Source organism: Apiospora phragmitis (assembly GCF_038363925.1).
Source record: "Apiospora phragmitis strain CBS 135458 chromosome Unknown utg000003l:1.0-2676785.0:1.0-2680665.0, whole genome shotgun sequence".
Classification (NCBI taxonomy): Eukaryota; Fungi; Ascomycota; class Sordariomycetes; order Amphisphaeriales; family Apiosporaceae; genus Apiospora; species Apiospora phragmitis.
The window spans coordinates 1,849,947-1,862,936 of NW_027117401.1; the positions used below are offsets into that span (position 1 = coordinate 1,849,947).

The window sequence follows — 12,990 nt, forward strand, 5'->3', positions numbered from 1 at the left end:
CCCTGGGGTGCTGAGGATATGAAGGAACCAATCCTTCCAGTATGTGGTGTACGATTCAATACCGTGGACGACATCGATATCTTCTTATTGTTATCTCTGTTCCTCGCGTCCTGCTCTCACATCATGGTCGGCTTCGACACGCCCCTAATTTATACGTGGGTACCAGAACCTTCCTGTGGTGATCACCTCGAAATAACTTGCAGGCGTCCAATTTTCGCCACTAGAAAGATAGGGAGGACTTTCCATTATCCAAGCCTCTCAGCGTCGCGCTTAAGATTCGCTAATTTATTGCGACAATCATCGCTATGAGCGCTTAAAATCTCCCACGTTGAAGAATGATCAACAATACTGAGTCGCTCGAAGTCCGACGGTTTGGATGGAATGCTGCAATATGGCAAAGCTCTGTGGAGTTTCTAGTACAGACTGTGTGTTTCCTTCGTGAGGGTCCGAAACCACATGCCACGATGTTCTTTCGGACTGACCACGACCCATCGTCAGCGACTGTTGCTCTGCCGGATCCTAGCGAAAACTTGGTCTTACCATTGTACGCCTTTGTCTCCCTCGCAATTTACCGCCGTATCGTATCGAGGACAGCAACCATCAGGCCCACCGACTGTTAAAAACAGGAGACTCATATTTAGCTTCATGCCGCGACGAAGACAAGCATGCAGTGGTAAGCCTCGATCGATGTCTTTGCCTGAGCAGTCGTCCTCAATCACAAATTGCCGGGATTTGACCAGCTCGTATCCGTTTCGTTTCTTGAACCCCATCTCCAGCAAAGTATCGAGACTCTTTGAAGTGTCCTCGTTAATAAGGTCACAGGCGTAGAGGGTACGGACTTTACATACATCCCAATCGCGCAGCCACTGAAGTGGTATTTCGAGGACATCACCCAGTGCGTCTTCGAAGAAAACCGGGAGCCCTCTCGTTGGATCCAAACCCCGGACCAGTGGCATTGCCGTCATCATTTGTAAGCGCAATACGACTACAGCAACCAAGGCTTTTACATGCCCAAATTCATGGATTAACGCGATAAGAATCGCCATGATTGACATCAGTCCTGTTGCCTGCCCCTCGAGTCGTCGACTTAGGTCGGAGTGTCTGGTATGGCTCTCTACCATCTGGAGCTGGAGATCCCCTTAAAGAAGCTCCTGGTCCATTTGGTTCTTCGTTACGATGATTTTCGCTTCATCGATCTTTGCCAGTACCGAAGCGTTTTCGGCACGGGCTGCGTGCTTACACCCGCGGTTGTGAGCCAAGACAGCGAATAAGCTAGGTTGGAGATCAAAGTGCGCGGCTCACCTTGATGTGATCCCTGTGAGAAGTGCCAGCCGCTCCGTATTCTTGCGAAGCTTGTCTTGGAGCTCTTGTAGAGCCTGCTTCTCTCTGACCGACCACTCGACCTTACGAAATGCATCCTTGACGGCATTTCCAGAGCCTCCAGGCTGCAGGCTTTGGTGATACTTCGGGTGCCACCGGTCAAGGGCATCGTTGATGGGCGTGGCGCATTCATTGACGATTGATTTTCTCTGGGCGGCGAGATTACCCAGCGAAGGACAGCTTTCAAGCTGTTGGTGCTCTGCAATAACCTGTTTCATAGATTGATGCCTTCTCTCACCTGCATCAGAACGCAGGTGAACTTGTCCAAGTCGCTGCGCAGATCCTGGTACTCTTTGGCACTGCCCGACGACACGTCCAGTGCCCGACGCAACTGCGCCGCTATCTGACAGATAGCAATGATGTCGCCCACACTACCGAATGTCAAAGCAACCTCCATGATTACGCGCTTTCTCTTATTCGAAGGTGTCAGGAAGATTGGGAAGGGTTGGGAAAGCTTTGGAAGGTAGGATGTCTCGTTGGGCAACGATTGACGGGCGGGTGAGTAGTTGTAGGCAGGCTGTGCTGCGAGGCAGACTGGGCTATGTCATTTCATGCATGGTGTCACACGTTTCTGACCTGCTCGCAGTTAGGCTGCAACTTCCCTGGCACATGATATTCGTTACTGATAGTAAATATGATAGCCCCTCTCTCCGATATTATATAACAATATTACAGTTATCTTCCTGTAGTCTTCCGACATTATCTATCTAGCAGGTGGAAGTGCCTATCTTGATACTCTGCAGCTGGTAGATAAAACCGTGCGAGTGGTTGCAACAGGAACCGAAGTAAAACTTCCCAGGGTTCTGGTCACTATCGTGCTTGCAGTAGCGCATCTTTGGTTCATCGCTGCGGGTATCGGCTCCTCCTGTTAAGGGATCAAGTATATGTACTCAGGGGCTGTTCGAGTTTCTGCGGGCTTAGTCACAGGAAAGGTTGGTATAAGAAATTGTCCAGCGCTACTACTAATTATTGGCGTATATCTTCAATGGTCTCTATATAACAACCGGACCACGGAACTACATTAGTACCCGTGACTCCCATAGTCGCTATCTGCCCATTAATTAACAACGTCCGATCAAGCGCGCTGGCGAACATGTACAATATCTGAGCTCGCGTCCTAAGTGATATGGTCTCCTGGCCCCGAGTTACAGCTGTTCCGTTATCAGCGATTGCCCTCTCGCCCGGGTTGCGCCACCATGTTCGCAAATGCCCCCACTGTCCAATTGCAGCTGGCCCTTCCGACTCTGGAAGCTTGCTGAAGAGCAGCTTCTCGTTGTGAATGATAGTCCAGAGCATGACAACTGGCCATGCGAGATATGCCAGCAGGCAGGTTAAATACCACAGGAATGCCATGTATTTGGCACGCTCAATATCCACTGAGGAATGGAGATGTCGGATATCGGAATGTCTGTGGTGCCACGGCCTCTTGTACAGGCGATCTCCCATGAAGTACGCCAAGATCGCTTCGAAAACTAAGGAAATTGGAATCAGGTACCTGGAAGAGTTATAGAGCGCTTCCAATACCAGCATGAGATAAAGTCCCAACCGCTAGAAGAGACCTGTTCCTTGTTTGGGAACCCGGTGGCTTGACATGTACCGAAAAGCGGTGCGGCGAGATTCGCGCGGACGCCTTTTCTCGTTGTACTGCTCAAGAGCCAGCAGCGGTGTAAAAAGCAAGTATTCAATGAGCATGTTGTCCCTCGCATCGTCCAAGTGGTAATTGCTTGGCAAAACAGCTTCGTACGTCGAATTGTTAGGGAAGTATGTGTAATTTTGGGTGGTGAAGCGATCGACCAAGATACTATTTAGTCCATCGTTTGGACCTCCTCGAAACAATACATCGGGTTCGAAGATGGAACACGGATCAAGGGGGGCTGTTTCGGCCGTGACCAGAACATTCAACCTATACTGGGCCGAGGAATCCACAAATCGAAGCAGAGAGTATGAAGAAAGGTTCGAGACGATGACAAGAAACAAGAGCCAGACGCGGTAAAGGGGTTGGAGCCTGACATGAAAGATCTTGGGCGAGAAGATGACGGCCATACAGGAGCAGTTGTAGGCGGTACCCAGGACGCTGGTCACGGCGAAACTATCCGAGTCACAGCCGACGTGGGGCTGGAGACTCGGGGGGATAGCGTGGGTGGCAGTGGTGAGGGTGTACAGCACGACGAACATCAGAGCGCCGGAGGAGAGCCAATGATGGAAGCGTGTGAAGAAAGCGAGGAGGATAGCGACGTAAAACAGGATGCGCTGCATTCTGGTGTATTGACCGCTAATGGGATAGACGCACCAGTATTTCTCTATGGTGATGGCCGTGCCGTTTCCTTGGAGGAGCGCCTCGGTACTGCTCGTCATTGTCGCAAAATGTGGTGGCGTGTCAAGGGAACAAACAACGAAATGAACGGGGGTCAAAGTCTCATGGCTTTGGGCAGAGCACCCCTGACTGATGATATGCTCGGTACTTATATCATCAAATAAAAGCCTGGGTAGGCTGCGCAGGCTGGGTAGGCGCTGTACAGCCTCATGGGCCGCCCATTCAGGCCGGTGATGAAACGTACGTCGTGGGCGGCAGAGGCCGGCGCACGGCCTTCCTGACCAGTATATAACAGTCTTATATCGTCAGGACCGTCTGTCTCCTTTTTCTTGGGCTGAAAATGTGAGGTGGCTCCTGGTCGAATCGTATAGGCCGATCTCCAGAGTCTCTTGTAGCGCAGCTCCCATACATGGAATCCTCCATGAACTACTATGGCCCCATGACCAGAGCCACAAGAGCCGTGCTCCTTCCTCACGGTATCGAGCCTCGGTTTTCCAGATCATACTCCGGAACATCTTCCGGATTCCCTATGCAGCTCCCTGACGCGACTTTTCAACCCCTAAATGCGGTCAAAGTTGGAAAGCCCTTCAAGTACTGACATGTTTAAATGCCAGCGCAGCGCAACCCGTGAGAACACGAGATAACCATTGGTTTCCGACCCATCTAAATGAATATGTTCGCGAGCCTTTGATTCGGACAGTAGGTATTTCATCAGGGTCGACTTACCACTCCCAGCTTTGCCAGACAACCAGTAGATGCCCGATTCTGACCGCAGCCATTCCGGAAGATTGGGCTATGCATCATTCAGATCGTCGTCCTGCAAATCCCACCCAAGAGTGAGAGAATGCGGCACTTGTCACCGCCTGTCGCCTCTCATCCATCAGGCAACTATAATTACCGCGTGACTTCGGCCATATGATACTGCCGAGACCATTGGCGACTTGGAATAGCCATTGAGGCAGCAGAAGCCAGTCAGTCATGTTATGGGTAGACCAACTCTAATGAGTTAGTTTTATAAGGAGATCTGGGTGCACATACTTCGACCCCGGCCAAGTTTACGGCGAGTCGCCGTCCACTTCTAGGTGGCCAGCCACAGTATACGCATGAGCTTCAGCGGCCTATATGTGATGGTGAGATTGCGCCCTGTCTCGATCATCTCTATATCATCAAGAGGACCCCGGGGTCTCCGGCGGACACGATCCGAGGATAGGTCATGAGCCACTTCTACGTTTGTCAGGTAACTGCCGCCCGCCAAATTTCGAGTGTAGAAACGGGGGGTAATGCACACTTCCTGCAAGCCTTTCGATGTAGCCATCTCATTGATGGTGTACTAACTAACACAGTTTTATCCATCGTGCTCGGCGATGCGGCGGCGTGGGTGAGCTAGAAGGGCTAGTTAGTTGTACAATGGAGGCAGGGGGCACAGCGCTCAACCGCTGGCTCCAACTTGATAGGGCGAGACACTCCGGCTGGCCAAACTTGCTCGCCGATGAACAGGAAGACCTTCTACACCGGGCCTTAGCCACAAGGAAACTTCCCACCCTGCCATCCACGCTACCGCAACGCGAATTTCAACCGCCTCAGTTAGCCCATATGGATCGACGGTCAGATTTTCCTTTCCTCTCATGTCCATCCGGTGCAGGATTACAACAAGGAATCACCCCTCCGATAAACTCATGATACCATGAGGGCACGAGGTGTTCGAATGCAATGAGTATGACGGCTCTTTTTTAGTTTGTTTACTCGGGCGTAGCCTGCTCGTCGTGCATGATTCGTTTCTGTCGGTAGGGCTTCGTATCGGATCGAAGTTGAAAAGGAACAAATCAATAATACCTTGGTGGTAGTCCCCGGCATGACGGAGAGCGCCAGACGTTCCTCACCCTCTCTGTCCCGAACACGGTCAACTTCCCTTCGCCCACCTACCTACGCACACCACTCTGTCGTTGCAATCGGGTGATCAAAATCCCATCTCCGTCTCCAAGGCTACCGGCACCATCACAGCAATGGCGTCAAGAGAGTTGCTCAGTGAGCTCCTTCCCACCACACCTCTGGTTTTAAGCGTCGTAGGCTACAGCTTAGCCACATTCTGGGCAGAGGACTGCATCCGGCGGCGAGCCCCAGAACTATACAAACTCCTGGAGCCGAATCACCGGAAACTTGTCTACTATGCTGCCTTGGTCATTGGCAAATGCCTGGCTGTCGTGTTCGTCCCCGCCTGCACGTTGGCGGCGATCCAGGGCAACGGTACAGCGGCTGCTACCATGGAGCAAACGCCGTGGCAGGCAACCACTGTCGAGAAAGTCTGCGTGACATCCCGGCTTGCCATCTGGATGGGCGAGCTCCCGCGTACCCAATTCCATGCCGGCCTCGTCGCACACCACGTCTGGTCGGTGGTGTCCATGCTCTTGATCCTGGGCAACGGCCACCCGCCACAGCAGCTCTACGTCATGTACGCGGCGCTGCTGACCGAGACCTTCGGCCAAGTCAGCGGCAAGGACAGGATTCTGAAGGGCCCCGACGACACCAGCACACCCTTGCAGAAGATGGGAGACAATGGTCGCCGCCTGCTGAGGATCGCAGACTGGGCCAACTTGCTGGGGCTGATTACATTACGCGCCCCGAGCATTATTTACTCGCTGTATGTGGTACTCCAAATCCCGTACAGGAACGCGCCGGTCTGGCTCAACCTGGTCGACATGGCATATTACCTGATATACATACTCTATTTGACGTACAGGTTAGCTGGGCATATGGGCCTGGCCAGGGTCTCTAGCTGTCTACCCAAGCATGTCATTCTGTTCGACTGCTTCACTATCTCTCAGAGCAGCTGCTTTGTAGGGCTGGCACGAGTGGCGACATACGTGCTATCAATGGTCCTATATCTCTTAGGACTAGAGCAAGAACCACAGCAGCTGGATACCGATCTCCGGAGGCTTTTGACTCTCCTTGCTGTGGCAACAATCTTGCTTGGCAGAACCCAGATCACATCGGAGATCTGGCCCCTCAGGGCTCGACAAGTTGGCTCCAATGGATTACTCAAAGCCCTGGATGCTAGGGTGGACGACCGCACTGAAGAAGGCGGGGGAAGCTCTTCTGGCCACAGCTCGCACAGTAGTACCCTGATCGATTCCTCGGCTAGTGAGGATGAGAACGGCATGGTTGTCACTGAAAGAACAGCTACAGAGGCCCAGCCAACTGAGACCTCTTCAGGTCACGCCTATGAACCGAGGGTTCATGGCTACAGTATGCGCTGGAACTTGCTGTCACTATACTGGTGCTTTCTTTCTGGGGCCTCCCCATCACATTCAACGGCAAGCTGGTCGCTTCGGTGATGTTGACTGCCGCTGGCCGAGCTCATCGCTCCACTGGGCTGTCACTATGTCTCTGAACCTTCAACCTCTGGTGGCAAAATGCGCACGCACCCAGCTCGAAACAAGGGCATTGATTCCAAGGCCGTGTCCCAGGGAGTCTACGTCGGATTCTCCTTGGCAATCTTTTGTGCGCTTGTCACACTGACAGTGTACGGCATCACCGACATTCTTCAAGCTGCTTTACTCTCCCTCACACTACACGGCGGCATCCAGGTGTTTGTCGATTATCATGTCATAAGAATGTCCAATCAGGGGGCACCTCGGTGGCCTCGTTATATGCAGGTCTTTGCTGCAATTCGATCCTCACTGACCCAGACCGGTCTCGCTCTGCTCTGTTTGGCTATGATGGAGTGGGAAGATGGCTCCTTATCCACGTGCTTGGCAACAAGCCCGGCTCTGGTGATTGGCATTGGCGTATTCTTACTAGCTCTCTCCATTATTTGCTCCACCAGCCTGTGCAGGCCTGCCTTTCGCCTTCTGAGGTTTGCCGCCTCATGGGCGGGACAGCCAATGGTGTATTCGTCCGTTGCCTGCCTCTTCATTCTTGGCCTCGCGCTCCACATCATGAACCAGGGAGTTGTTTCACTGGAAGAGAAGAAGGCTATGGGTCGAAACCCTTTCGAGCAGTTCTTAGACTCGATCCTGCACTGGAGGGTGATGATGTGCCTGGTGGGAGTTCTGCTCATACCTATCGTAGGCGATATTCGCCCTACGGCCATTGCCAAGGCCAGGCCAATCTTCCTCCTTGAAACCACTGCTATAATGGGGGACCAGTTGGGTCAGAAGCAAGCGTGAGAAGAGTGACGAGGGGGGTGAGTCTATAGAACTAGTTGTTATAATATTCACGCTATTACTAGTATAAGTAAAGACAGTAATAGTTTAATTAAATATTAGCGTTTATATTAGCGAGGCGATAATAGCGTTAGTATTAGTATATATAAGCCAGCTAATGGTGCTACGGTCACCTTATATAACGGCGAACCTTAAATTTAAATAACCTTTAATAGTATTATATATAAATTAGTATATAAACTAGTTAGCTTTTAATTTATAATTAATTAAATAATATTATTTTCTTTCTTTTTTTTTCCTTTTTTTAATAGGCTGTAAACTTAATAAGTTAGTATTATAACGCGCGATTTAAGATATTATAAATAACTCGTTAATAAAACAAGCCGCCGAGAAGTATAATATCTTTAAAATAATTTTAAGGGCTCGGATTTACGGCCGTAAAACTATAAAATAACGGAATAAATCCTTCTAAGCTTTAATAATAACGGAAAAGTTTTAAATCGTAACTTAATACCTTACGTAATATAATTTAAACTACTTACCGGCGTACGTTATTTTTTAAATGCTCGCTTAATAAATTTTTTAAATTAACGGAATTAATATAATACTCGGTAAATATTAGGTTAAAAGACTTATTACTCGCTATTTATCTATCGGTACAACTTTTTCTAAAAGGATAGATTTTTTAAGGCTTAACGTAACTTCCGTAAAAAAAATTATCGAGTTTTTTAAACGGCTTAATAATCTTATTTTAAAATCGATCCCTCCGGAGTTTCGGTTTAATGTCGATAAGATTAATAACTAGCTCGGTTATAAAATAAATATAATAATTATTAAACTTATTAAAATAAAAAAAATACTAGTTATAAACTCTTTTAATTAAAAATAAGCTTTTATAATCGAATATAATAACGCTTTAAGCCGAGCCTTACCTCTTTTTATTATATTTAAAGGTTAATAGGTCTAGTAGTAATAGTTTCCGGAGGAGGAAGACTCGCTAACGAATACTATAGAGGATTAGGTCTTTACGACATCCTATAAAGGCTGGACCAACAAGGAGCTAGCCCTAGTATAGCTAAATAAGGTCTTTATCCTTTATATAAAGCTTAAAAATAAGGACTAGTAGCGGCTTATTATCCTAGATAGCTACGCTAGCCATGTAAACGAGGACTTTATTATAACGTACTTAAAGTATAAGATATAACTTCTTTTCCTTTCGGTATACTCGTCGCACTTATTATAACCTTTAGATTTTAATCTTTTTAATATATTAAAGGATACTTACTATTAAAAAGTAACCCTATACTATATAAGGTTTAATAATATAAATATAAATAAAAAAAACTTTTTTTAATATTATAAACTAGTTAAAAAGTTTATTTTTCGGCCGTATATAATAATTAGCGGCTAGGCCATAGTTAGTATATTTTTTCGTAATATTAATAAGCCTTTTAATAGCTAGAATATTACGACCTAGCTTAACCATACGGCCTAGACCTATAAAAAGAACACCGGCACGGAACTATTATACCCTAGCAAGGATATAATACTACCGATATTAACAAAACCGCTAGCTATATTAATACTAACTCACCCATACTTCGCAGCCGACCGGCGCCTCGTACGGAGGTATTATAACCGGCGATAAGGCGAATAGGTACTTAAGCTAAAAAAGAGAAAACTAGAAATCACGTGACGGATCTCGGGATCGCGACGAGATCCTAAGATCTAGCTCGAGGGGATCTTATAAGATCCGCGAGATCTAAAGAATTAATAAAAGAGGGATTAAATATATAATTATAAACGCTTTTTTATATATTTTATATAAATATATTTTATTTTAATAATTAATTAAAATATTAATTTAATTTATTTATAAAATAAATAACCTTAATAACTTTATTATAAATTATTTTTAAATTTACGTATTTTAATTACCTCTTATTTTTATAATTATTATATATTATATCGATAAAAATAAACTTTTATTACACGTTTAAATACTCTTTTATATTATTAAATATAAACTTTTCGATATATCTTACCAGGTTTTTATTTAAACCCTTAATAATATTCGTTATATTTTAATCACTCTTATTCTTACGAGTTATTATCTAAACCTTTAAATAATAATACCTATAAGAACTATATCTACGCCTAGACCTAATAATACCCCTCGTTATAAGAAAGCCCCTGTTACCACTATAAGCACCTCCTATCGAAATCCTACTATAAAGATAGACAGCGACGATAATAACGATAGCCCTACTTAATAAGCGTTAATTATTAATACTATTATATTAAGCTCGAAAAAAAACGTAATAAACTCTTAACTAAGAATACCTTAAGATAAACACCGGATATTAACGAGTTACGTAAAAAAGTACGCTTTTTTTATACCGCCGCTAATATTATTAAAACCTCCGTTACACTTAAAAAAAGGGTTAAAATTAACGTACTATTACTATTCGACGGGACGAGCGGGAATTTCCAAAAATTCCTTATCCAAATTAAAGCTTACTAACGGTTTTATAAAAGAATGTTCAAAAACTTAACCTAAAAGGTCGTCTATACAGCCTCTTTCTTTAAAAAAAAAGCCCTCTTATAGTTTAAACCCTACTTAAACGAATTTATAAAACGTGACTAATAAATCGAATTATGCCGCGCCGAGACTTAGTAGATTTTTAATAATTACGACGGCTTTAAAAACGCTTTTAAATCACTTTTCTAGGATCCCGATAAAAAATAACAAGCCGAGAAAGAACTCGAACACCTTAAATAAAAAGGATTTATAATAATATACACCGTAAAGTTCTAACGTATTATAACTTGTTTAAACTGTACCGAAGCTATTAAAATTATGATATACTATTAAAAATTTAAAAAAGAAGTTAAAAACGAGCTTAGTTAATTAAACGCCTTAACTACCTTCCTCGCGTATATATAACTTACTATTAAGATTAATACGTGCTTATATAAGTGACGCCGCGAGAAATAAGGCGGATAACCTTAATAAAGCGAGTAGACTAGGGCTAATATAAGACGACTATATTAATAGGTTAATACCTAGACTAAAGTAATTACTATATATAGCTATTATAGTGGACCTATAGACCTCGATATTACTAAATACGATAAGAACGATAAAAAGTAGAAGGTTGCTTATTATAACTGTTAAAAGAAGGGATATTATACTAAAAAATACTAAGGATTAAAAAAAGTATTTTAACGTATTTTAAAAGGACGATAAGTTAACATTACTAGGAATAAAGCCACCCTTATAACAGCTATTAAAGGAAGTAGCGCTATTATTAAACACGGCAGCTTATCTTAAATAGCTTGTTACAATAATAGGTACGCTTTACACCTAGTAGATAAAAAAGGTACTAGATAGTTTCCCAAGGCCTTTAAAAATAAAGAAAGCTATAACCGTTATATTGTAATAATGTAAAAAGAATAACCCTTATTATATAATAAGGATAACGAGTTAATAAATAATATTACGAATTAATAAAAATAATTAAAAAATTATAAACAATTAGTCAGTATATTAATAAAGGAGTTAATAAAAGAAATTACTAAATTTAGAGATTTAAAGGATAATAGATAGCTAGCTATCCCGGGTATCCTTTACCCCGACTCGAAACGCCTGCGCTAAATACTTATTATAACAGGATTCGACTAAAGAATTAACGGTAATTACGTAGTAAAAGATAACTTTCACGTCTCCTTTATAAACGAGGCATACCTTACCCTCTTATAGATCTCGTGCGTTCATAACGCATATATAGAATACTTTACGAAGAAACTCGAGAACGAATAATTTCCTTAAAAGATCGGTAAATAAGCTATTATATACCTATATTTAAATTACGCGATTAAAAAAATTAAAACAATAGTTCTTAATAGATAACGCGCGTACTTATTAATATAGGAAGATTTACGGTAGCCACGATAATGCCACTTAGAAGGACGAGATTAAAAGGAGTATTACGAAGACTAATACTTTAAACACGTCTAAGAAAAATCGCGAGCTTATAAACGTTTAAAAAAAAGTATTTAATACTCTCCGGACGTATAGGTATACGCCTAATAAGAGAACCCCTTTAATATATTAAAGAACTTATAAAGCGTTTATAGATTCTAGCGAACCTAATAAACCTCTAAATTACCCGAAGGACTCGAATCTTAAGCATTAAGGACAGTATTTCATAGGGGAGGAGTATAGAAACACCCCTATTAATATATTAAAAAGCGCCTTATAAAAGATAAAAGGACTAGTAATAACGATATAACGATCGATCGTAAGAACTTGTTACTTATTTAATAGAATATCGGTTAAGAAATAAACACCGCCGAATATAAAAAGACGATAATAAGCGGACTAAGATAAGTCCTTATGCTAAACTATAGATAATCGAGCTATTCACGAATATATTATATTAATAATAAGTATAAAAAGAGTCTATATTAAAGCGCTACTCGATAGCGGAACGTAAAGAAACTATATCTCACCACGAATCATTAATTACCTTAAATTCGAATAGTAGGAAAAAAACGCCTTATATCGATTTAAAACCGTCGATAAAGTATTTATAACTTATAAAGATAAAGAAGTACGAAAAGAAGTCGCGAACCTTTTAATTAATATTAGAGGACATTATAAACGAATTACGTGTAATATTACGGACGTTATAAAATACGATATAATTTCAAGGATACCCTCATTATAGGTAAATAATTTTAAAATTAATTAAAAAATAGGCTAATTTTAGTAAAATATATTAAGAAGAGGTTTAATCGATAGGTAGCGGTTTAAAAAATAACCCCTTAATAAACTTAAGGTATTTAAAGTATATATTATTATTGAAGAACTTAAGCCGAGCGTTATAATAACCGTATTAAAAAAGTACCGGCAGTTTATAAACCTTTTTAATAGGAAATTAAAGATAGGTCTACCGTTTTATATACAGTAGAATTACGAGATACCTTTTAAAAAAGGGAAGGAACCACCTTTTATACCTATATATAAGCTTAACTAAATGTACGAAATAATATTAAAAGAGTATATTACGGAGACCCTCGAAAAAGGAATTATACGACCATCTATATTATTAGCCGGATTCCCTATTC

The 12,990-nt window shown here is 43.0% G+C and overlaps 2 protein-coding genes across 2 annotated transcripts; both read right to left on the reverse strand.

Annotated features, from left to right (window-relative positions):
• Window positions 1–1,298: 1,298 nt before the first annotated feature.
• On the reverse strand, window positions 1,299–3,735 carry PG994_002947 (uncharacterized protein; the record flags this gene model as incomplete). Its single annotated transcript, XM_066854356.1, has 4 exons — window positions 1,299–1,568; window positions 1,619–1,919; window positions 2,474–2,875; window positions 2,978–3,735. 4 exons carry the CDS (start codon window positions 3,733–3,735, stop codon window positions 1,299–1,301), a joined length of 1,731 nt encoding a protein of 576 aa, XP_066720211.1.
• Window positions 3,736–5,817: 2,082 nt separating this feature from the next.
• PG994_002948 (uncharacterized protein) lies at window positions 5,818–6,851 on the reverse strand (the record flags this gene model as incomplete). The annotated part of the gene is made up of 2 exons (XM_066854357.1): window positions 5,818–6,288; window positions 6,615–6,851. The coding sequence occupies 2 exons, from the start codon at window positions 6,849–6,851 to the stop codon at window positions 5,818–5,820; spliced, it is 708 nt and encodes a 235-aa protein (XP_066720212.1).
• Window positions 6,852–12,990: the final 6,139 nt, after the last annotated feature.